At 42.1% G+C, this 24,889-nt stretch overlaps 1 protein-coding gene across 1 annotated transcript; it reads right to left on the reverse strand.

Moving 5' to 3' along the window:
• Nucleotides 1-718: 718 nt before the first annotated feature.
• Nucleotides 719-19,512, reverse strand: LOC106582668 (zinc finger E-box-binding homeobox 2). The gene is made up of 9 exons (XM_045705737.2): nt 19,280-19,512; nt 11,570-11,899; nt 9,487-9,720; nt 7,389-7,603; nt 7,173-7,281; nt 5,525-6,912; nt 5,062-5,298; nt 4,575-4,758; nt 719-4,318 (listed from the first exon to the last, which is right to left on the reverse strand). The coding sequence occupies exons 2-9, from the start codon at nt 11,616-11,618 to the stop codon at nt 3,618-3,620; spliced, it is 3,117 nt and encodes a 1,038-aa protein (XP_045561693.2). The 5' UTR covers nt 11,619-11,899; nt 19,280-19,512; the 3' UTR covers nt 719-3,617.
• Nucleotides 19,513-24,889: the final 5,377 nt, after the last annotated feature.

A 24,889-nucleotide genomic window follows, 5' to 3' on the forward strand; every position in this document is an offset into this window, starting at 1 on the left:
GCCTTTCTGTACCGAGTTGCAAAGTAGCTAAAACATGTAGTTGAAAAGTTGCTAATTAGGTAAAATGCTAAAATTGTCCATGATGAGATTCAAACTCGCAACCTTCGGGTTGCTAGACATTCACGTTATCTGTGATGAGATTCAAACTCTCAACGCCCACCCATCCACCCTCCTTTTGATTTTGCCTTAGGTAACCATCTGTCTTATGTAAGGTTATATATGAAGCCACACTTGTGGAACGGCGCATAGGCCTACCATGACAGTGGCATTGTTTCGTGTGCTCGTTGTGCTGCATCCAGAGATGTTCCTCAAGTGTGCGCCCAGCTCATTGTCTCGTTTGCATTTTTCGCCAGGGAAGGCAAACATTCTGCGAATATTGAAGCGTTGTATCAACGAACGAAGCGGCTCAGAGAATATTGAAACATTTTCTATCAACCAGGCGGCTGATAATATTGATTGCAACCACGGAGGTTGGTGGCACCTTATTTGGGAGGATGAGCTCCTGGTAATGGCTGGAGCGGACCAGCTTGTCTATCTGATATTAGTTGCACTATATGGGTGATTATTATACTTTAAAAAACAACCCTACATCCATACTATAGCTAAATAACTTAGCAATATTTAATGACATTTTGCCATCAGAGACTGTGGATCCGGGGACGACGAGGAGAGGGGAGCGCCCGCCATGCGCGGCGGTCCCGGGGGACCCTCCCCCAATTCCCAATTAAATTAACACATGGCTATCAGATTACAACAAGGTATACAAGGCCGAGTTCAAATGCCGACATCAATTTCAAAGCAATCGGATGCACTGACTAACTGACAAAGCAAACTGGCACTGTCTCTGGCCTATGCTATGCATTTTAATTGGGATTTTAATGATTTTGGTACATTTGTTCAGCCTACTTTAAATGTTTGGTCTTGAGCAAAGGTATGACGGCCCTGCGTGACACACTGGTCTGGACAGGAGGCTGTTGTAAATGCAATATTTGCTCAGAAATTGAGTGGACGCATTAATTGGTTCTCTCAAATGTTTGATTGTTTTTCCTGGGGAGTTGTGACCTCTCATTGTTTGGATTTGAAATTCCAACAGTTGTAACGGAAGTGGGGCAGCGCTCGGGGGGCTGTGTATGTGGGTGTTTGAGGGAGAAAGACACGGAGGAGAGCCAACCAGTAAAAGCACAGCCCCATTAATTATCGACGCATCGTGCTGACAACATCAAAACAGCCTTTCCAGACTCTGAAGTCAGGAAGACTTCACATTAGATGTTAGCAGTCTACCACACAGGTACAGTAGTACAGTATGTACTGAAGACACTGGCTTGGTCACATCTCAGCTCTCTGTAACTCAATCTTATCGACTGTAGCAGAGAAGTTACAGATGACTCAAAGTGGCTGAATACTGTATATCTGAGGCGGTTTTCACATGGACTACACCACAGTCAGATAGAGGAAGTATGAAGATGATAAATGTTATAGAATCTGTTCTGAGACCTTGCTTGACTCTGTCGCTGTGGACGCACCCATAGAAATAGAGACTGAAAGAATAGGAATGTCCAGTTCTAGAAATTCTATTTTTATGGTAACACCAGAACTGAAATAAGTGACACTGCTTTCATTGTTGTGGCATTATAGTTGTGCTATTGGCACCCTTAAACTTTACAATAGAGTGCAATGGATCAGAATGGATCTTTTCAAAACTGGTTGAATGGCTATTTTTACCCTGTTGCAACCTGCTACTTACCACAGGTTAGATCAATTACACAGTAAATGAGAATCACCTGCCTCCAACCAAATTAATTGGAATTGTGAGTAATTTATTCCAGGCCATTTGAAGTGAAAAATCTCAATTCAGTTTTGATTAAAGGCCCAGTGCAGTCAAAAACATAATTTCCATGTGTTTTATATATATTTCCACACTATGAGGTTGGAATAATACTGTGAAATTATGAAAATTATAATGCCCTTTTAGTGTAAGAGCTGTTTGAAAAGACTGCCTGAAATGTCAGTCTGTTTTGGTAGGATGGAGTTTTGGCCTGCCTGGTGACATCACCATGCAGTAAATTATTTAATAGACCAATAAGAAAAAAGAGTTCCAAACCTTTTTGCCAGTAACAGGTAGTTTTCACTTTTCCCCTCCCCACTCTAGGACAGTCCTAGCAAAATTCTTGCTTGATAAATTGCTCTTTGCTAAGAATTTATTTTGTTTATTTTCAACCATTTAAATTGAAAACAATCACTGTAAGGTACTTAATTGTTACCCAGAAATTATTTGATATTGCGATAAAAACGGTTGCATTGGACCTTTAAAAACTGTGCAGTTATTAACCAAACAAACAAACCAAACAAACAAACAAACTGTGCAGTTATTAACCAAACAAATAAACGTGTGAACATGAAACTGTTTTTCAATTTCAACTTATTTGAGAAGAAATAGTGAATCGTGCAAGGGGGCTAATATATTCGAGTGCAACTGTAGTACGACCTACACTGTGGTACAAGCATAGTACTGCACTTATATTTCATAGAGCGAGACAATGTATTTGCGTTTTTCTAATAGAGACAAAGTAACTCCACATGTCTGTTAAGAGATATGGATCATTTTGTGAGGCAGTACAAGTTTAATTTATTTGCTTATTCTTCAAAGAAAACAAAATAAAACAATTTTAATTTGGATATATATACTCTCTAGTTTTTCCCTTGTGTGTAGAAATACTGTAAGGTATGGAGAAATCGATTTACTTTAGCAGGCTTAGGGTGGCTACCCAACATTCAACTTCCTAATGGCTCAGTGTAAAAGTCAGTGAGCGTTTGAAGTGACCGGCTTCCCTGTTGATCTTTAAGACACTATATTAGCCATTCATTAGTCACCATGGAAACCCAATGGTAAATCTGTGTTTGTATGGAGATACAGTATATTACTGCCAATATAACAATTTACATAATGTGGCACTAATCTATCTGCATACTAATGCCCATAATGAATGCGCAGCTGACCACAGTCATAATGGATATATCCTAAACCAATTTGTAGCTTTGGCAAAAAATAATACATCTTTAATCCTTTATTCTAATTTGAACAATAGTTATTATTTATTGCGTATTCATTTTAAAACACAGAGGTCAATTGTTTGATACAGAGAGACCTCTTGGTCTTTGGAGAATATGATGTCAAATCTAATATAGAAACCTTCAAAAGTGAAAACTTGTATTGCCAAATAAAAAATACTGTATTATACCGATAAGGCAACTGGAAACACATTGAACAACACTGCTTGCTACAGAACAACATGAACAACATCACCTTGCAGTGCATACTCCTTCACCTTTACCTTAAACCAGTCGTAAGTGGTCAACTGGTAGCTGTGATGACAGATATGTAGTGGTCAATATTGTGCATGCTAACATACCGACCAGCGTGAATATCATACCCATGGCTCTCACTATGCACTTTATGTTATGCTATCAGTTCATGTGGTCCTTATTTTGGTTATGTTCATATGGCTTTGCATTGGAAGTCACTTACTGTACCTGTACAGTATACGTTTTGCTATATTTTGAACAGTGCATTTTGAAAATGTATTTTCACACCTATTAATCCTTATTTGTACATGTAGCTAGATGCATTGTTTTGGCACACTTGTCCACTGTTGTGACACTGTAGCTTCCGGGCTCAGCTCGTATGTGTCTGTGTTCTGGTCTCCGTTTCGTTCCAATGTGTCTTTGTCCCAGTGATGTTTGGTCTCTAGTCCGTGAGTCCCTAGACCAGCACTCTCTCTCTCTTCATTGTGTCTGTCAACCTGCTCTTTGTCTCTCTCCCTCTGTTCTCTCTCTCTGTCCCTCCCCACAGGGGACCCCTGTGCCAGACTGGGGCTCGGCCCCAACCCCCCACCAGACCTTAACCCTGACAAACTACATGCCTCCTTCATACGTCCACCTTCAGTCTCTTCTGTCTCGTGCTCCTCTTCTTCCTCCTCTTCATCTACTCTCCCTTCTATCCCCCCGTCTAGACTGGAGTCACTAAGAAATGTTGGGGTGTCCTCCATGGAAAGGGGGGTGTCCAAGGCCATGTGGCCCACATCGGTGGACCCTCCTGGGGTTAGAGGAAGCTCCTCACCCCCCTCCTGGTCCTGGTGCAGGCTACAGTAGGCATACCGATGGTTCATGTGTTGGGAGTAGGAGCCCGAGTGGGAGAAGCGCTTGCCACACTTGTCACACTGGTAGGGCTTCTCTCCAGAGTGCAGGCGGCTGTGTTCAATTAGATGGTGCTTGTGCTTGAAGGCCTTCTTGCAGATCTTGCACTCGTGAGGACGCTTACCTGTGGGAATACACCAAAACAGAGGCAGATGTGTAACTGTGGCAATTTCTTGATCAAGTACATTTGCTTTTTTTGCAATTGTTAAAGATCCTTTATGTGTATGTAGTTCAGTTCCTTGTTCTGTTTTGGATAATATCTGCCTGATCGTGGAACACTTTGCTCACTTTAGCAATACAACAGAAACACGATCTATCAATATCAATCATATGCTTCAAAATACATTGAGTAAGATAGTTACCGTAGACTCTGTATGTACCTGTGTGCTCGTACTTGTGTCGGAGCAGAGAGCTGCTCTTCTGGAAGGTTTTGTCACAGATGTCACAAGCGTACAGGCCTTCGTCTGTCTTCTTTAGTCTCTTCCTCCCTGGTCCCCCCTCGCCCTCTCCTCCCTCCTGTATCAGAGAGAGGTAGTCCAGACCCCCGCGGCCCATCACCTCACCCTGCAGGACACACACAGATCTATAGTCGGAGAGGTCTCTAACCCAACGGGCAAATGTTTGGCAAACCTTTGGCACATGACATCTTGATGATGTTATTTTCTAGCTGTATACTTGTTCTGACTGAGAAGACATCAACCAACTGGTTGACTTAACTAGGTTAAGCCTTGTTTTTCATGACAAGATCAATGTGAAATCCATTGCTTGGAATATCTACGCATGGAGGTGACATGAAATACAGTTACACTGTTGGAAGTAACATGTACAGTATTTGTCAGCCCATCTAAGAAAAAACATCAATTTTACCATTAATGCTCGTCTCTCCCGGTGGATCCTCTTCAGCACAGCGTCTGTGTCTGACTCCATCATGTAGGTCATGGGTGAGAGGAATCCCTGGTTGCTAACTGGACGGCTGAGGGGCAGGGAGGGGACCCCATCATGCCCTGAGCCAGCTAGCCCAGCAGGCATCATAGGGTTAAACAAAGGATAGCCACTGTAGATGGAACCCCCGACAATATGAGCGCCGCTGTAGACTGCATGATGCTGGTGGGATTAGAGTAGATTACTGTAGATTGAAGTTTAAGGAGGGAATTCTTACCAGTGCTCACATATTAAATACATAAACTGCATAGAAACACAGCACGAAACAAACAACAGTCCATAGTCAGACATAAATAGTACCCTCTCTTCCTGCCCCACATCTGCACGCACACATGGTTTACTTTATTAGGATCCCCATTAGCTACTGCACATGTAGCAGCTACTCTACCTGGTGAGGAGGTGGACTGAGACTGACACTCAGCCTCCGGTAGTGCTGGTTCTCTGCTGGGTTTCTCTGGGTCTTCTGTCTCTTCTCTTCCCAGTGAGGGTGTCCATTATAGGGCTTGCTGTCCTCTAGGGCTTTCCCCTCCTGGGGCTTGGGGAGGGAGAGATCCAGGGGTTGGTCATTCTCGGAGCTATACGACCGGTGGGTCCTTCCCTGAGGGGCAGCTCGGCTTGCAGGAGTGGTGAGGACGGCAGAGGACAGGTCCAGGCAGAGGTGCGAGCCGAACCCTGAAGAGGGGACCCGTCTTCGCCCCAATGGGGGAGGGGATGACATGTCTGTAGCAGGGCTGGTTGGTGCTGGTTGGCCAGGGTTGCCGCCACTCCTGTCACTCTCCTGGCTGGACCAATGGGACCTCATGGCAAGTGAGTCTGGGCTGGGCGGGAGGGGGGAGTGCATGGCAACCAGCAGCTGTTGAGGGACAGAGTTCCAGCTGGGTCTCTGGAGAGGAGACTTGTCTTTCGGGAAACCGTTAGTCATCGCTGGGGGTTTGTGGTTATCTGCTGATGGTGGTGGGTGGAGAGGGGGTAGGGTGGAGAAGTAGAGGGGAGAGAGGTGTTTTTTGCTGTGAGGATCCTCAGACACCTCCATGGCCTCTCGGTAAATCTTACAGAGGTAGCGCTCGTGCTGGAGTAAGATGGCGGGGCTGGGAAAGAGCTGAGAGCACCAACGACATGTTACCCCTCGACCTACCCCCTGGCCATCACCCGAGCCGGCACGGTTGCATTTTAGTTTCAACGCAGCCTCCGGTGATGCCTTCCCGTCTCTCCCTCCATCGTGAACCCCCAGTCTCCCCTCCTCCCTGGCTGAGCCAGACCCTCCCTCCTCCCTGTGCAGCATCTCCTGCAGCATCTGCTCAAACTTTACCCCGGTGCCGGCATGGAGGTACGGCAGCAGGTTGGTCTCCTTGAACACACTGGCCCGGAGCAAGCGCTCCGGCGTGGGGTCCCACCGCCGGCCCAACTCCCAGCCTAGCTCCTGGCCCCGGAGGAGACGCGTACCATGGTCTCTAGGGAGATACAGGTTCCTCTCTAACCCCATTGGAGGATGTTCCTCCTGGGTGTGGGGAGGGTAGGGAGAGCCCATCCCACTGCTGTTCCTTCCACTACCTGCAGAGGGCGACGCAAGGGAGGAGTAGTTGGCCCCATGGTGGCCATGTCCGTTGTTATAGCTCCCTTCTCCTCCTCCGCTGCCTCCTTCTCCTCCGCTGCCCCCTCTTCCTCCGCTGCCTCCTCCTCCTCCAGTCAGGCACTTCTTACTGCTGAGGTGTGAGCTGTAGGAGCCGGAGTGAGAGAAACGCTTCTTGCAATTGGAGCACTCGTACGGTTTCTCACCTAAAGGAAGAAACGCAGATAGGGAATATCAATCCAAGATACTACAGTTCAGAAAACATTTAATTGTCAAAAAACAGAATAGACTTCATAGAGCAGATCATGCTCTTCTGCTCTTGATTCTACCCTCTTACCCACCTATCCTTAATAATAAACCTGTTGTACATAAGGCGCTACCTATATAAGATTCTACTGAACCTACAGTACCTTATCTGACACGACGTAAAGTTGACAGGATTGATTTGGATTTTCCTTTTCCTTACCGCTGTGGATGCGGAGGTGCTCCTTGAGATGGTGTTTGTACTTGAAGGCTTTCCCACACTGAAGACACTTGAACTTCCTGCTCTCTATGCCGTGATCGGACACAGGGTGCTGCACCAATCACACACAGACATAACCATACATACAGTCAAAAAGAGTGCCACCTTGTAGTAGATGGGCTCCAAAAGAATGATTTTATATTTCTTCCAGTGTCTCACCTTATCCTCTACCTGACTGTGCAGTGCCATGTGTTGTTCCATCTGTGCCCTATAGCGGGCAGTGTACCCACAGACCGGGCACACCATGTGCCCCCCATCCCGCTCATGGCAGAACTTGATGTGCTCGCGTAGAGACGCACCGAGGTGGTAGGTGCGCTGGCAGAAAGGACATGCCTGAAGGTCCCTCAGAGTATCAGGACTCAGAGGGATGCCATCTAGGGTGCACAAACACCAGAGAGAGAGAGGGTGAACTAAACCTTCAGGAAGATACAATGTCCAGTCCTCAAACTATATCTACAAACAGTTTAAGTCGGAAGTTTACATACACTTACGTTGGAGACATTAAAACTTGTTTTTCACCCACTCCACAAATTTCTTGTTAACAAACTATAGTTTTGGCAAATCGGTTAGGACTTCTATTTTGTGCATGAAACAAGTAATTTTTCCAACAATTGTTTACAGACAGATTATTTCACTTATAATTCACTGTATCACAATTCTAGTGGGTCAGAAGCTTACATACACTAAATTGACTATGCCTTTAAACTGCTTGCTTTAGAAGCTAGTGATAGGCTAATTGACATCATTTGAGTCAATTGGAGGTGTACCTGTGGATGTATTTCAAGGGCTACCTTCAAACTCAGTGCCTCTTTGCTTGACATCACGGGAAAATCAAAAGAAATCAGCCAAGACCTCAGAAAAAAAATTGTAGACCTCCACAAGTCTGGTTCATCCTTGGGAGCAATTTCCAAATGCCTGAAGGTACCATGTTCATCTGTACAAACAATAGTACGCAAGTATAAACACCATGGGACCACTCAGCCGTCATACCGCTCAGGAAGGAGACACGTTCTGTCTCCTACAGATGAACGTACTTTGGTGTGAAAAGTGAAAATCAATCCCAGAACAACAGCAAAGGACCTTGTGAAGATGCTGGAGGAAACAGGTACAAAAGTATCTATATCCACAGTAAAACAAGTCCTATATCGTCATAACCTGAAAGGCCACTCAGCAAGGAAGAAGCCACTGCTCCAAAACTGCCATAAAAAAAGCCAGACTACGGTTTGCAACTGCACATGGGGACAAAGATTGCACTTTTTGGAGAAATGTCCTCTCGTCAGATGAAACAAAAATGGAACTGTTTGGCTATAATGACCATCGTTGTGTTTGGAGGAAAAGGGGGAGGCTTGCAAGCCAAAGAACACCATCCCAACCGTGAAGCACGGGGGTGGCAGCATCATGTTGTGTGGGTGCATTGCTGCAGGAGGGACTGGTGCGCTTCACAAAATAGATGGCATCATGAGGCGGGAAAATTATGTGGATATATTGAAGCAACATCTCAAGACATCAGTCAGGAAGTTAAAGCTTTGTTGCAAATGGGTCTTCCAAATGGACAATGACCCTAAGCATACTTCCAAAGTTGTTACAAAATGGCTTAAGGACAACAAAGTCAAGGTATTGGAGTGGCCATCACAAACCTCAATCCCATAGAAACTGTGTCGGCAGAACTGAAAAAGTGTGTGCGAGCAAGGAGGCCTACAAACCAACTTATTGTGGGAAGCTTGTGGAAGGCTACGTGAAACGTTTGACCCAAGTTAAACAATTTAATGGCAATCCTACCAAATAGTAATTGAGTGTATGTAAACTTCTGACCCACTGGGAATATGATGAAAGAAATAAAAACTGAACTAAATCATTCTCTCTACTATTATTCTGACATTTCACATTCTTAAAATAAAGTGGTGATCCTAACTGACCTAAAACAGGGAATTTTTACTGGGATTAAATGTCAGGAATTGTGAAAAACTGAGTTTAAATGCATTTGGCTAAGGTGTATGTAAACTTCTGACTTCAACTGCACGTATATCTATAGGCTTCTAAAGATACGCTTCATATTTTTTTCCCCTGCAATTTTGAAAAAAAGTAGCTCTATGAATCTTGTAGAAAGCCTTACCGGCCGTATAAATAGAGATTACGAGAAAGGTGTTTGAGTGAAAGCAGACAGTAGTCTACCTGGAAAACTAGCCTTATTAGCATGCAGTAGATAGAGACATGCAGTGTGTTTGCGTCAAAGCAGGCAGAGAGTAGCCTATAGTACCTTGTCCCTCAGGTGAGCACTGCGTCCCAGTAGACCAGATGGGAAGGGGGTCATCGTGGAGGTTCAGGCTGCCAGGGTGATACATGGCTGGGGCTGTAGCGCTGCCGTTAGGGGGCTGATGGTGCTGGTGGTAGTGTTGGGAGGCAGGGTGGTGGGAGGATGCCTTTCTCAGCTGCACCAGGAAGTCATAGTGGGCCATGTCCTCCAGGGCCTGACTGTCTGACCTCTGACCTGCTGGGAAAAAGAGGGATAGGGGATAAAAACGTGTGCTGTGCCTAAGGACACCCAACAAATAAACCATAGGCTCTCATGCCCTATTGCTTAAATATGATGTAATGATATGATATGAACAGAGACTGTGAGCAAATCCCAAATGACAGCATTTTATGTGTAGTGAATTTCATTAATAGTCAACTGGTCTGGTTCCATATAGTAAACAAAATAGAACAGATAGAGAGAGAGGGCACATTCACAATGACTCTATTTTCTATGAAGCGCACAACTCTGGTCGAATGTAGTGCACTCACTATCTAGAGAATATTTCACCCTTGTGCTTGCAATGTTTTAGTCATTGTTTAACACTCTTAGATAAAATACATAGTTATACTGTGTTTAGAATTTTATGAACAACTATGAAAGAGAGAAGTTGTCTGCTCTGGGCATCCGAAAGGAAGCTTTTCTCATTGACCTTGAGTGCAGTAACAGGCATAGAAACCCACAGATGTAATGTCATGTGAAGAGAAGACGAGAGACGAGAGGGCGCTTTGGTTTCTATCACAATCAGAGTGCTCTGCTCTGCACTGAGCTGCCTGCCTGTGACAGACTTTGAGGACGTTTTTTCAAATGTTTGCAGATGTTGGCATATTTTGATCCGTTCTTCATGTGGCGAGGGAAGAGCCTGTGTGGTTGAGTGTTGTAAAAACTGGGCTTTGCATTCATCAGACACAGCCAAATCACATGAGGTGAGAGAGGAGAGAGGGAGAGAAAGGGGGAGAGATGAGAGAGAGAGAGGGTGTGTGTGTGTGTGTGTGTGTGTGTGTGTGTGTGTGTGTGTGTGTGTGTGTGTGTGTGTGTGTGTGTGTGTGTGTGTGTGTGTGTGTGTGTGTAAAAGTGAGAGAGAAAGAGTGTGTGTGTGTGAGATAGAGAGAAAGAACGAAAGAAAGAAAGAAAGAAGGAAAGAGAGAAGAAAGAAAGAAAGAAAGAAAGAAAGAAAGAAAGAAAGAAAGAAAGAAAGAAAGAAAGAAAGAAAGAAAGAAAGAAAGAAAGAGAAGAGGGAGCAACAAGTGATTGTTAGGAGGCGAGCTGGGTGAGCCTTTGATCTCCTATCTAAATAAAAGGGAACGTGTGTGTGAGCATGTGTGTGTGACAAAACTGCACATTTTAGAGTGGCCTTTTATTGCACAAGGTGTACCTTTGTAATGATCATGCTGTTGAATAAGCTTTTTGATATGCCACACCTGTCAGGTGGATGGTTTATCTTGGCAAAGGATATCTTGGCACTAACAGGGATGTAAACAAATTTGTGCAAAACAGTTTTGAGAAATAAGCTTTTTGTGCGTATGGGACATTTCTGGGATCTTTTATTTCAGCTCATGGAACACTTTACATGTTGCGCTTATATTTTTGTTCAGTATAGTACACTACTTTTGACCAAAGCTCTATGGTAGTAGTGCACTATAGGGTGCCATTTGGGATATTTGGGAAAACAAATCTCGGTTAACCCAGAACTAAAGTCTTGCATAATTGGTCAGATGCTCAATTAAGTTTGGGATCATATGTGTTAAGAGAAGGCATAGAACGAGTATCGGAACCGGAACGAAAAGCTCCACCCTTTTTTTTTTTAAGTTGCAGGTAAGTCTATGGGCCAAATGTCACCTACCCTTCCACAATTCGAAAGATACAAAAACCTGCGAAATCGTGATTTGTCCAAAGCACCGGACCTAATACTGCTCGTTATCTCACGCATCCCAATGTATCATGACAGATCTATGGTACCATCTATGTTTACGTGGTCTGTCCATAAGAGATTGGGGACAAACCAAGACTGAAGAAGAAAAAGTGTGACCTTTATTGATAAGCTTACTATAGGTCTTGAGTGATCCATGCTCCCTCTCTCCATCCTTGTCCTCCATGGTTAGCTCACTCCCAGGGCTCTCCTCCTCCTCGGCCCCCTCTGCCCAGTGGCCCCCTCTGGGGCTGGGGCTGAGGCTTAGGTTGTGGGGCCGAGTTGAGAGGCCCCTAGGGCTGGGGCTGCCTGCTGGCTCAGTCCCCTCCCCGTCACCCTCTCCCTCGCTGGGGGTCAGACTGGTCTTGTCCAGACTGTCCTGATAGTCCTGGACCTCTAGGCTCCACAAACCCACCTTATCATCATCCTTCCCCTCCGAGCCCAGCGAACTGGCCTGCTCAATGTCCACTGTCGAGAGTGTGTGTGAGAGAGAGCGAGAGAGAGAGAGAGAGAGAGAGAGAGAGAGAGAGAGAGAGAGAGAGAGAGAGAGAGAAAGAGGGGAGGGTGGAAAGGAGGTTTATCAGTTAAATATTAAAGGTAATTTTATTTCACTCTCGTTAGAATCTAAATGAATTAAGAGTCTACTTAAATAAAGTACAAAAAATGACATTATAAAAGAAACCTTACATTTAAAACCTTGCAACCATGTAATTACCCTCAATAGTTATATTATTAGTTCAAGTGGTGACTATTTTCACAGGGATAATAGAACTCTCCTCTAATTTTTGACATTGCGTTACTGACATATCTAACACAGTGAGAGAACATTTTAAAAGGCAAAATGCACAGAAATAACTGGAGAGTGTATAAAACAGCAGAGTACAACACATCAAAGTGTGAGAGTGCTATTGTATCCAGTGCCACTTTTTCCCATCGTGGAAACAATGAATGATTATCAAACACACGCACACACATGCAAGTACACACACGCACACACAAATTTGAGAGGGACCGTAAAAGCCACTTTCTCACATCGTGGAGACAATAAGTGATTATCAAACACACACACACGCACACACACACACACACTGTCACGTCCTGACCATAGAAAGCTGTTATTTTCTATGGTAGACTAGGTCAGGGCGTGACAGGGGTTTTTTCTAGTTTAGATTTTCTATGTTGTTATGTTCTAGTTTTGTATTTCTATGTTGTTGTTTTTTGGGATGATCTCCAATTAAAGGCAGCTAGCTGGTCATCGTTGTCTCTAACTGGAGATCCTACTTAAGTAGTTGTTTTTCCCACCTGGGTTTGTGGGAGATTGATTTTGAGTAAGTGTATGTTGTAACGCTTTGTCACGGTTTGTTGTTTTTGGCCATTCAGTTTATTTGTATGTATTGCATAGTTTCACAGTTTAATAAAGAAAATGTGGAACGATACACACGTTGCGCTTTGGTCCGCTGCTTCATCATATGACAACCGTGACACACACACAAATCTGAGAGGGACTGTATAAGCCACTTTTTCCCATCGTGAAGACAATTCATGTGGATCACAAACACATGCAGGGGATTTCAACTGTAGACTCTTATTTCCCAAACTTCTCTGAGGTCTCTCTCTTTCTATCTCTTTCCCCTCCCTCTGATTGGCAATATCTAATCATTACCACATAGATCCATACATTCACTTTGATGGATTTATACACATCATTGCATAGAACTGTACTTTTTAACAGGGAGCTCTTTTAGGCACAGGGTTGGCACCTGAAAACATATGTTTTTGTTTCTCTATGAAAAACGGTGTAAGTCACTTCAAACAAAGCCAAACAAAAACACAACAGTTCCTAAACTATTACATTTAGGTCTGCAACTTTCACTGGGTATGTCTGGGACATTTCCACATTCTGAAATTGCATTTTTGCCCCCCCTCATTAGAATGTGATACAAAACGACGCGGTCAGGTAGGCTGTTTGGAGTGTTTATCCGTCTGGATAAAAATATATATAACATTATTTAGTTACGTCCCCCTAACTTCTAAAACCAAATTTGCGTCCCTGATAAAATTAGAACTCACACATATGGTTTCGTAGAGCATGTATGTGTACAGACATTGAACGAAAGTACCGCATCTGAATTATGAATTGTAGCTCAGTTGGTGGAGTGTGGCACTTGTAATGCCAAGATAGTGGGTTCAATTCCTGGGTCCACCCATATGTAAAATATATGCAGGCATGACTTTCAGATGCTTTGGATGAAAGCGTCTACTAAATGGCATTGATATATAAAGTGGGAAACATTTTCAGCTTCGGGCTATGACCGCATTGGCAATATCTAATCATTACCACATAGAACCATTCACTTTGATGTGTCTAGCACTGCATAGAACCATTCACTTTGATGTGTCTAGCACTGCATAGAACCATTCACTTTGATGTGTCTAGCACTGCGTAGAACCATTCACTTTGATGTGTCTAGCACTGCGTAGAACCATTCACTTTGATGTGTCTAGCACTGCATAGAACCATTCACTTTGATGTGTCTAGCACTGCATAGAACCATTCACTTTGATGTGTCTAGCACTGCGTAGAACCATTCACTTTGATGTGTCTAGCACTGCGTAGAACCATTCACTTTGATGTGTCTAGCACTGCATAGAACCATTTACTTTGATGTGTCTAGCACTGCGTAGAACCATTCACTTTGATGTGTCTAGCACTGCGTAGAACCATTCACTTTGATGGGTTTATATACATCACTAAAGACGAAGCTCTGATGTGTGTGACTTTTGACAATATTTTCCACTGGATACAGTATGTGCTGAATTGGCACTGATAGGAGCAGTGTTGGCAAACGTAAAAATGTCATCCTACAGTTTGTTTCCTTGTGTATTTACTGTTTAAAACTCCTACTGTTCACGTGACGTCGAATGAAGGCAAGCACACAAACGAAATATTTTTCGTTAAATAAACAGAAACGTACAACATCAAGACAAAAGTTGACACCTTATCAAATGAGAACTCAGAGAGGGATTTGTACAGTACAGCATGTGTACACACTTTGAATGAGATGTTTTATTATGTATTTACTGTTATGAAGTCATGGAATGAATCACTGGCCTGTATTCAGTTCATATGCATATGAATTACTTGCAGCTTTGCTACAAGAACACTGTAAATGGCTATTGATGAAGTTGTTTTATATTTACATGTCCAAGGAATGACTCCGGGTATGACTGGATTTCTATTCTCTTCTCATTTAAATAAAATTGAAATCACCCCCTAGGTTTTTGTCTTACGTTATGTGATTGTCTTCACACACGGTGAGTAAGCAGATGAGTTCATGTTTGGGGAACCCACTGCCATTTTAGAAGAAAAAAAGTATTGGTCAAAATGAGTAATCAAGATGGGACACACTTGTATCATTCTCACTGACTGCACATACAGAAGAGCTGAGGTGACTAAATTCAGACGTGACCTTTCTAAATTATGACTGTGATGCTTTGACTGTCGTGGAGAAGTGAGCCGGTGGGCTCGAGGGGCAGCCCAGAAATGCAGCTATTTCATTTCCAGCGTCCTCAGTTTCGCTCTGCTCTCTCACAGTAAATGCATGCTTCGGCTGACTTGCGTGGAGCATGGTTCACAACGCCCCACGCTAAATTCACTAGTCATGAACTCCGTATTAAACAAGATTACTCTTCACTGCTGTACCAGATATTAGAAGCACAGAGGGAGCTATTTTTCTGCTCTGCTATGAGCTGAGAGTATGAGATAACTCTTATAAAGACTTTGAAGAGCCAATATGAGGATGTGCTGGGCAGAGTTGGTAGGCATCTCCTCTGTCTGTCTAATCACTGAAGTTGGTGTCAGCACAGTGATGTAGATATTAATATGGTGAATGTTATTGTTCTCAGACAGTCATCCAAACAGTCCCCTGAGGACTTACTGATCGACAGCCTCAACCATGATGCAGCAGAGTAGCGCGATAACAGGTTACAATCCCGTCCCACGAAACATGCAAAATGACAGTTGTCCTGTGTTCTCAGTTGTGTTCTACTCTCCAATTCCTCTCCTCTCCTTCTCTCTTTTTCTCCTTCTCTCCTGTCTTCTCCTTCCTAGCCCCATGCACTGTTCAGCCTCTCTTGGATTTATTGGTTCTTACCCAATATAAAAGAGTTTGTGAAGAATGCACTCGCTATCCAAATAAATAAATCAAGTGTGCAGATAATGAAAGCAATCCCAAGGCCATGTTGTGCGATGCTGCTTTAATGACAACACATGCCGTACAGTGTCAATCACTGTTATAGGAGAGAAATAATGTAATCCAATTCGGGAGGTAATGTGGACCAGACCAAAGTTCTCCCTCTTACTGGTAGGTTGGGACTGAGTCCAAATGGCACCCTACTCCCTACATAGTGCACTACTTTTGACCAGAGCTTTATGGGTCCTGGTCAAAAGTAGTGTGCTATATAGCGAGTAGGGTGTGATTTGGGGTGTACTATATGTCTTACAGAGAAATCCCAGCAGGAATAAGAGTCTCGTCTCAACGACATGCTGCAACATGGGCCATATAGTTGTACCTCTCTAATCTCCCGTCGTTTCAGGAAACAGATTGGATCACAATTTCATCCCCTGTAAAAGGAATATAATGTAGTCTCTCTGTCTTTCCACAGTTCAGCTAGATCTCAGTGAAGGGAGATAGAGTAGGAGCTACCAAGCCTAACTCTGGAGCCATATACTGTCCTGTAGCAAGATATTATACCATGTGGTGTGGCAACAAAGTTGACGTTAAATTTGACCATAAAATAGATGAAAATAATTTGTATTTGAAAAGATATAAAAGATATATAAATATAAAATGTTTAAATATAAAACAATTTTGCAGCCTACTCCATTCTCTGTCAGTCCACCATTACAAAGCCATATAAATGCATTATTAGCAAAACTTTTGATAAATCAATCATCCCATTAATCATTAATATTGGTAAAAGTCGTAATTAAATTGGTACCGTTCATAAATGAGATAAAGGCCCCTGAAATTATTTTATACTAATACACCTGCTCAGAGAAAGAGATTTTGTTTAAGAAGTCATTTTTTACAAATCTAATAAAGATAGGGCTAACAATGATTGGCACCCCTGTTTCAGTACTCCAGCACCCTACCCTCGCGAGGATAACGACAACAATACTTTTTCGAAAATGTTTTATGAGATTGGAGAACAAAATAGCCCAATAACATCAAATATGCACCACCATATTTTACCATAATTTATGAAAAAAAGATATATATTTGATCATAATTGGTGGTAAAATATGGTGGTGGATGTTTGATGTTATGGGGCTATTTGGCTTCCACTGTCGTGGGGCCCTTTTCAAGGTCAACGGCATCATGAACTATACCAAATAACAGGACATTTTAGCCTGAAACCTGGTTGACTCTGCTTGGAGGCTGAAACTTGGCCGCAAGTGGATCTTCCAGCAAGACAATAACTACAAGCACTAATCAACATCCACAAAGAAATAGTTAATTGACCACAAAATCAACGTTTTGCAAGGGCGATCTCAAGTCTCCGGACATGAACCCTATTGAAAACCTGTGGTTTGAATTGAAGAGGGCAGTCCATAAGCGCAGATAAAGGATATAAAGGATCTGGAAAAATTCTGTATGAAGGAATGGTCTAAGATCCCTCCCAACTTGTGCTCCAATCTCAATAAAACATTTATACAAAAGGCCAGTGTCATTATCCTCGCAAGGGCAGGGTGCTAGAGTACTGAAAACAGGGGTGCCAATCATTTTGACCACAACATTTAAAAACATTTTTTTTATAACTTGTTAAAACAAATCTCTTTCTCTGAGCAATTGTATTTGTACAAAATAATATAATTTCCCAAAATGTTTTACAGTTTTTTTTGCTCATCTTTATCAAGGGTGACAATTATTATGTGAATTTCTCAAAATACTTTTAGTTCCCTAAAATGGGGGACTATGTACAAAAAGTTATGTAATTTGTAAATGTCACCCATATCGATGAAAATTAAAGCTGAAAGTCTGCACTTTAACCTCATAGTCATTGTATCATTTAAAATCCTAAATTCTGGAGTACAGAGCCAAAACACCAACACGTGTCACTGTCCAAATACTTTTGGAACTCACTGTATATATTTCAAACTCTATTATTAAAATGACATTCTAAAAGTGAAATTGGTTCACTCAAACATTTAGATTTTATTATAAACTTAAATTATACTCTGACAATATTTTTGAGGTTAGGAGATTTGCACAGACTTGATGACTTCCAAGGAAATAAAATACCAATCTACGAAAAGGAGAAGAAACCATATGGGCCTCATATGACAGTAAATTAATTCATCACTACAGCTAAAAAGATTAATGAAAAAATAGGAAATTATGCATATTTTGTTGATTTTAAATGGTGGAGGGGAAAAGGGGTGATCTTATTGATCTATTATTGATCTTGAGGAATTTGACATGCAATGCAATGATAAAACCACAAGGAAATGCTAATCAAATGGCTACCTGGCTACCCACACCCCCTCTTTTACGCTGCTGCTACCCTCTGTTTATTATCTATGCATAGTCACTTTACCTCTACCTACGTGTACATATTACCTCAATTACCTCGACTAACCTGTGCTCCCTGCACATTGACTCTGACATTGACATTGACTCGGTACCCCCTGTATATAATCTCGCTACTGTTTTTTACTGCGGCTCTTTAATTATTTGTTATTAGTTATTTTTATTTTTTTTACTTCACACTTGTTTTTCTTAAAACTGCATTGTTGGTTAAGGGCTTATAAGTAAGCATTTCACTGTAAGGTATTCGGCACACCTGTTGTATTCAGCGCATGTGAGAAATACATTTTGATTTGATTTGATTTGAAGGCAACAGTAAACATGTCGTACCCCACAAATGATGCAGCGCCCCCCCTTGGGTCAATTGAGATTTGCATGTGACTGCCACATTTTTGTTAATTACTATAGATCCCACCTTGGGCCTTTCAGTGTAATTTTGGAAATGCTGAATCTCTATGGCAAAACACATTATTCACCCAAGTTTCGTCCAAATCCGGCCAGTGGTGTCTGAGATATCACATGTAACTAACGTCCTAATGGACAGAGACAGATCCACAGTCACCTCCCCGATTTCCTCGTGGGGGACAGTTAAATTAGTAAAATGGCTAAGTATTTTTAACCGTATTTCAGATTAATTAAAGGGGTGATACTAAAGGGGTGAACGATTTGGATAAAATGTCAAATGTACACATTCAAAATATCTGCATGCCTTTACTTAGCAACAATCAGACATGGCAAAGATGCCATTGGGGCAGTCGTAAACAAGCGCTTTCACGCAGCCAACGGTTGTTCAATATAACATCCAGAAAATCAATATGTTTCTCAACTCTCTGAAGAAATAGAAACTAAATTCACAATTTTACAGCTGTGTTACCACATGCAAGGTATAGGAGAGGAGGCCATATTGACAGTAATGGCAGCAGTAGTTCTCAAGACACAGAGGAAATTGTAATGGTGGGCGAGCAAAACACACGCTTGTGCAGTATAGAACTAAAACTCATAAAAGTTATCTACATTAATTTACTTTTCTTGAGCAAGTTCAATAAAAAAAAGAAACATCTAATTGATACAGGGAATGTATTTGATGAAATGCGGCTAATTACTTTTTTTAATATGTTTTGAAAAACAAACTCCCTATTAGACAAGATACCATTTTCTCTCACAATAACCAAAATGTGAAATGCTATGTTACACAAGCCACATATTTAGACAGAGACACACATGCAGGAGCAAGCAGGAAATAGTTACAGTAGCCTACCTATGATGACAGTAGCACAGACAGAAGATCCATACTGTATTAATCTAGAAGTTCCACAATGATGATGATGATGATAAAGAGGATTATTTAGGACATTTTAGAGATCAACTAGCCCAAAACACTAACGCAACGCAATGTCTGAATTATAGCAAATACCAAAGCAGCTATTTGACATTCTTGCAATGAGTCAGAGGCACCACATCTAAGAACAAACACCTCCCACTACAGCTCTTCTATCAACACTGTCAGTCTGTCAGGGAGGCAGGCAGGTCCATTGCTCTCTCTGCCCTCGTTTGGCCTGGTCTGATAGCACACATAGAGAGCAAGGCCACATTGCAGAGAGAGGACCAGGACATTATATCAAAGCATTCAGTATATCAAAGATGTCTATTTGTCTCTAAATTATAAACTGGTAATAGATTAGACATCAACTACAGTATTGGCCACACATATTCAACTATTATGCAGAACAACCATTTCTATTGTTCAAATGATTGGTGGTTGAATAAATCCTTAATAATTACTCTGCATCAAACTCATGTTGATAAAGCCTTACAACAGCCTTATATTTAGCCGCAGCTTTATAACATTCTTACAGTAGAGTAAGGATAGAACAAGTGTCTGTCTACTGATGGTAAAATAAATAACCTACAGTTTATTAACGGTACAGATACTGTACCGTAAGTGTGTACATTTTAGGCCCACTACCGTAAATGTGTACATTTTAGGCCCACTACTATGTGTACATTTTAGGCCCACTACCGTAAGTGTGTACATTTTATGCCCACTACCGTAAGTGTGTATATTTTAGGCACACTACCGTCAGACTTGCAGAGACACTTGCCCTGACCTACTGTGCAGTAACCACAATGTTGTATTGCTGCAGAAGAGTGAACATTCATGCTATAAAACTGTGCTACTGGGATGGCCAATCTGGAGGCGAAAGAAACGCACACCTGTTTAGGCCTGGTGCTGGCTAGCAGTGAAGAACAATCGAAAAAAGAACGATAAGAAGAGCTGCACACTCTGGGAGCTCAGACGCAATCATTTTATAACCAACGTTTCGACAGCTAAGACCTTTGCTCCCTTCGGTCTCAGTGTAGAGTTTCATGTGAAGTCAGTCGTGTGATTATTGTCTTCTTTGCTATCCATTGTAAATCATGTTTGCAGGCCTATGTAGCCAAATTGTATTTATAATCTAATGTTATCCATTCATGCTTATTTTTTATATATGTTCTATTTATATCACTAAATCAACCAATGAAATCAAGCCACAGCCAGCCATGATTACAGACACCTGTGTGTCCTTTCAAACGATATAATCATTATACCCTGATGAAGACAGCTTGTCTGTCGAAACGTTGGTTCTAAAATCTGTGCTCCTAGAGTGCGCGGCTCTCCTTTTCTTTTCTACTGGGATGGCCAACATGTATCATGTCAGTTTCATGTATGATGGGGTGGAGAGCATAAGTTACCATTAGTAATACGTGGGTGTTGATCAGTGATGTCTTTGTGGAGTGTGTGGCTTCTCTCTGCAAGTGCGTAGGTGTGAATGCGTTTGTGGAAGAAAGAGATAATGAGATAGAGAGACAGAGATATATATATCTATATAGTGAGAGACAGAGACAGAGACAGCGAGAGAGAGAGAGCGAAAAGAGGCGAAGTGAAAGGTTTTATTCCTCCCAAAATCTGTCCATGAATTTATTTTTTATGTAGGTCAATGAGTGTCGAATTTGGTCAACAAAAAATGTAATTGCTCATTTGCCATGTGAGGCTTATTTGATCGAATAGAAGTTTCATAATGTTTAGGTTGTTACAAATGCATTGCCAACTTACCCCAAAAATGAATTTATATCAGTGTTGTGACTTTTGTCATAGATATAGATAGAAGATTCATCATGGACATAAACAATTTTAGCATGGCTATTGCCATTGAAGGCTTCCACCATTTTAAAGTAGTAAACTGGGTGGGGATTCCTATGAGTAAGGAGCAATCAGCCAATGGGGAATAAGAAAATTGACTACTTTCAAATGGAGAGAGAGAGAGAGAAAGAGAGAGAGAGTGATAAACATAAAGAGGGGGAGAGACAAAATGTGTCTAAGAGGGGGGAGTGTGAAAGAGTGAATATGTGCATGAGAGAGAGAGAACAGGAGAGAGAACAAGAGATAGTGTGTCACGCTGCCCCTGTCTCAGATCCTCTGTTGGATATTGAAACGAAAGAAGATAGCGGGGGAAATTCCCTGAGCTCTCTCAAGTCAGCTAGAGACCAGATCCACTGCATCAAAAAGACATAGTGCAGCATCACAGATCAGTCACTCCTTCTCTCTTTTGATGTCCTCAGAAAGCATGATGTAATAATTAAAAAGACATCACCCTATCAAGTAATCCACACACAGATTGCTGTGTCAGAGATGAAGAGATGAACATAGAAAGAGAGAAAAATAGAACAAAGGGAGCTGCAGGGAGGAATTGAGTACCTTGTATCTTTCCTGCCAGTCATGTTCAGCCCATAGGTTTAGCCTTTGCAGAGAAGTGTCTATGTATGAGTTCATGCCCACATAGTCGACGATGTGGTACCCTGTTACTCACTAAACCCAGTACAGGAAGCAGAGCCGGCGCCAGAAAGAATGAGTTGGACAGGCCTTTGATTTCCATAGGCTGGCAGGTTTTTTCACGGAACCTCCTATGTGTGCACGTGCTTGCTCGTTCACAACTTGTTAAAATGGGTTTTGTATTAAAGACCATAGGCAGCTCGTGAGTTTCAAGTTTGGGGAAGTTTACAATTTATCCAACCATTTCTCCCGACCAGTTACGTTTTCGTTCCTTAAAATCATTGTCACATGGTTAATCATAAAAATCTAAAAGTTAAAATTCAACTAAGGCGAGAGCACCAGCCTCTGCCATAGGGACACATTGATACACTGTAATCCATTGGCGGCTAAAGAAATTAGTGCATAGAACTCAAAGATAGCCCATAGGCCAATGCAGCAATAAGCCTATAACTTCATCGTCAACTAAGTAAAATATGTAAATAGGCCTAAAGTCGACAAATAAAAACAGTCGAAAATATTTCACATTCATCTCTCTACTCCGCCTGTCTGCCTTCCTCTCTATCTGTCTTGACTTGAGCTATTAATAGTGGAGGGCAACATTGTATCGAATCATCAACTGCGTCAGCCAAAGCTGTAGCTAGCGAACTTGCAACATTACATCAACTAGCCTGTTCCGGGCCCTCAGGGTTTCCCGCACCAGTGAGCTCAGGACAGACCGTCGGGACAGACCGTCGGGACAGACCGTCGGGACAGACCGTCGGGACAGACCGTCGGGACCGACAGCTCTTTTTTTAACGACGTTTCCACTGGATATATGGAATCATCAGATCATTATGCTCTTTCACACCAAGGCTTGGTGATTATCGAAGCCGGGAGTGTTGCTAAAAAGATATTTCAAATACTTAAGAACTATCATTCACAATGGATGTTAAGAACTTGACTGGCCTGCACAGAGCCCTGACCTCAACCCCATCGAACACCTTTGGGATGAATTGGAACGCCGACTGCGAGCCAGGCCTCATCGGCCAACATCAGCACCCGACCTCACTAATGCTCTTGTGGCTGAATGGAAGCAAGTCTCTGCAGCAATGTTCCAACATCTAATGGAAAGCCTTCCGAGGAACAATGGAGACTGTTATATTCCCATATTAATACACATGATTTTGGAATGAGATGTTCGACGAGCAGGTGTCCACATACTTTGGGTCATGTAGTGTCTGTCACTAGAGAAAGCATCTGAGCGAGCGAAAGAGCCCTTCTATATGATCTTAATGTATGTGATGCCGTCTGGACAGAAATAGTATGACATACCATACTCTTCTGGTCCAGACAGCATCACATACAGTTGGAAGTCGGAAGTTGACATACACATTAGCCAAATACATTTAAACTCAGTTTTCATAATTCCTGACATTTAATCCTTGGGTCAGTTAGGATCTTTATTTTATTTTAAGAATGTGAAATGTCAGAATAATAATAGAGAGTGACTTATTTCAGCTTTTATTTCTTTCATCACATTCCTAGTGGGCCAGAAGTTTACATACACTCAATTAGCATTTGGTAGGATTGCCTTTAAATTGTTTAACTTGGGTGAAATGTTTCGGGTAGCCTTCCACAAGCTTCCCACAATAAGTTTGATTTTCCCATGATGTTAAGCACTGAGTTTGAAGGTAGGCCTTGAAATACATCCACAGGTACACCTCCAATTGACTCAAATGATGTCAATTAGCCTATCAGAAGCTTCTAAAGCCATGACATAATTTTCTGGAATTTTCCAAGTTGTTTAAAGGCACAGTCAACTTAGTGTATGTAAACTTATGACCCACTTGAAGTGAAATAATCCGTCTGTAAACAATTGTTGGAAAAATTACTTGTGTCATGCACAAAGTAGATGTCCTAACCGACTTGCCAAAACTATAGTTTGTTAACAAGAAATTTGTGGAGTGCTTGAAAAACGTGTTTTAATGACTCCACCATAAGTGTATGTAAACTTCCGACTTCAACTGTACATGGTCTACACAGACTGAGACAGAGGTGCACTGTTGCGTCTTTCTGTAGGCGCGTGTCTCACTCAAATGAACTGTTAATATTTCTATATTTTATTTGGACAGGCAAGGAGGTGCGGCTGGGTGGGCCAGGCCTCCTAAGGCCCGCCCATAAGAGGCCTTAATAATTGTCTGAACAAACCAGAGCACTCCTCTGGTTTGCTCTGGTGAGACAGAAATAATTTCAATGTTATACGGTTGAGACTGTATGTATGCTTTGGCGTATGCAGGCAAGGGAATGTCATAAGGATTCGTTTTTGTTAGCGGCTACATGTACGACTATTGCAATGAGAATTGTAGGGATGCAAAGTTAAAACCAAAAAAGTGTGAAAACTCGCTCTTAAAAAATCATATTGACTATAGTTAAGTTAGCCTACTCATGTATCACTGGAAGGTTTTAAACATACAACAACAACAAAAAGTCAAAAAGTCCACATGCATAGCCTACATATGGAACGTTTTTATCGTGTCTCATTGGAGAAGCTACGTAACTTGGACTCAGAGATTAAGTACATGCTAGTTAATGATATGATTATGGCTTTTGATCAGTTGTATTTGTGTGGTGTGGTTGTGGGTTTTGTTTTTGGGTCCTTGTTAGTCCCCGATTTTTATGGGAGGGGGTGTTACGCCCCCCTAACTCTCCCTGCCTCCTTCGCTGTGTTTGTGTTTTTATTTTCAGATTGGGGACAGGTGGAGCTGATTGGGTCGTTAAGGTGACAAGTTGCACCTGGATTTGGGATCAAATAGGAGATAAAAGTTTCTGGTGCCCAGGCATGGCTCTCTCTCTCTCCAGAAGCACCATTTTGTTTTGTGATCTGGTTGATTATGTTTTTTGATTAGGTGCACCCTTCAACACTTACACACATTTTACCTTATGCATCTCCATCTATGCACCTCCATTACACCTCTCACATGCCTACTTTCACACTTCACAGGTTGGTTTTCCTTTGTAGTTTTATACTTCGATAGTTATTTAATAAATATTTTTGTTTCTCCTTAATTGCCAATGTGT

Source organism: Salmo salar, chromosome 22 (genome assembly GCF_965601325.2).
Source record: "Salmo salar chromosome 22, fSalSal1, whole genome shotgun sequence".
NCBI classification, from domain to species: Eukaryota; Metazoa; Chordata; class Actinopteri; order Salmoniformes; family Salmonidae; genus Salmo; species Salmo salar.

Bases quoted from the DNA above. Each gene is read 5' to 3' on its own strand.
- LOC106582668 (XM_045705737.2), bottom strand. From the start codon at position 11,618: ATGGAGGACAAGGATGGAGAGAGGGAGCATGGATCACTCAAGACCTAT. The intron at 7,282-7,388 runs GTGAGACACTGG...TGATTGGTGCAG, and splicing joins ACAGTCAGGTAGAGGATAAG to CACCCTGTGTCCGATCACGG. The intron at 4,759-5,061 runs GTAAAATTGATG...TGTGTCCTGCAG, and splicing joins GGGAGAGACGAGCATTAATG to GGTGAGGTGATGGGCCGCGG.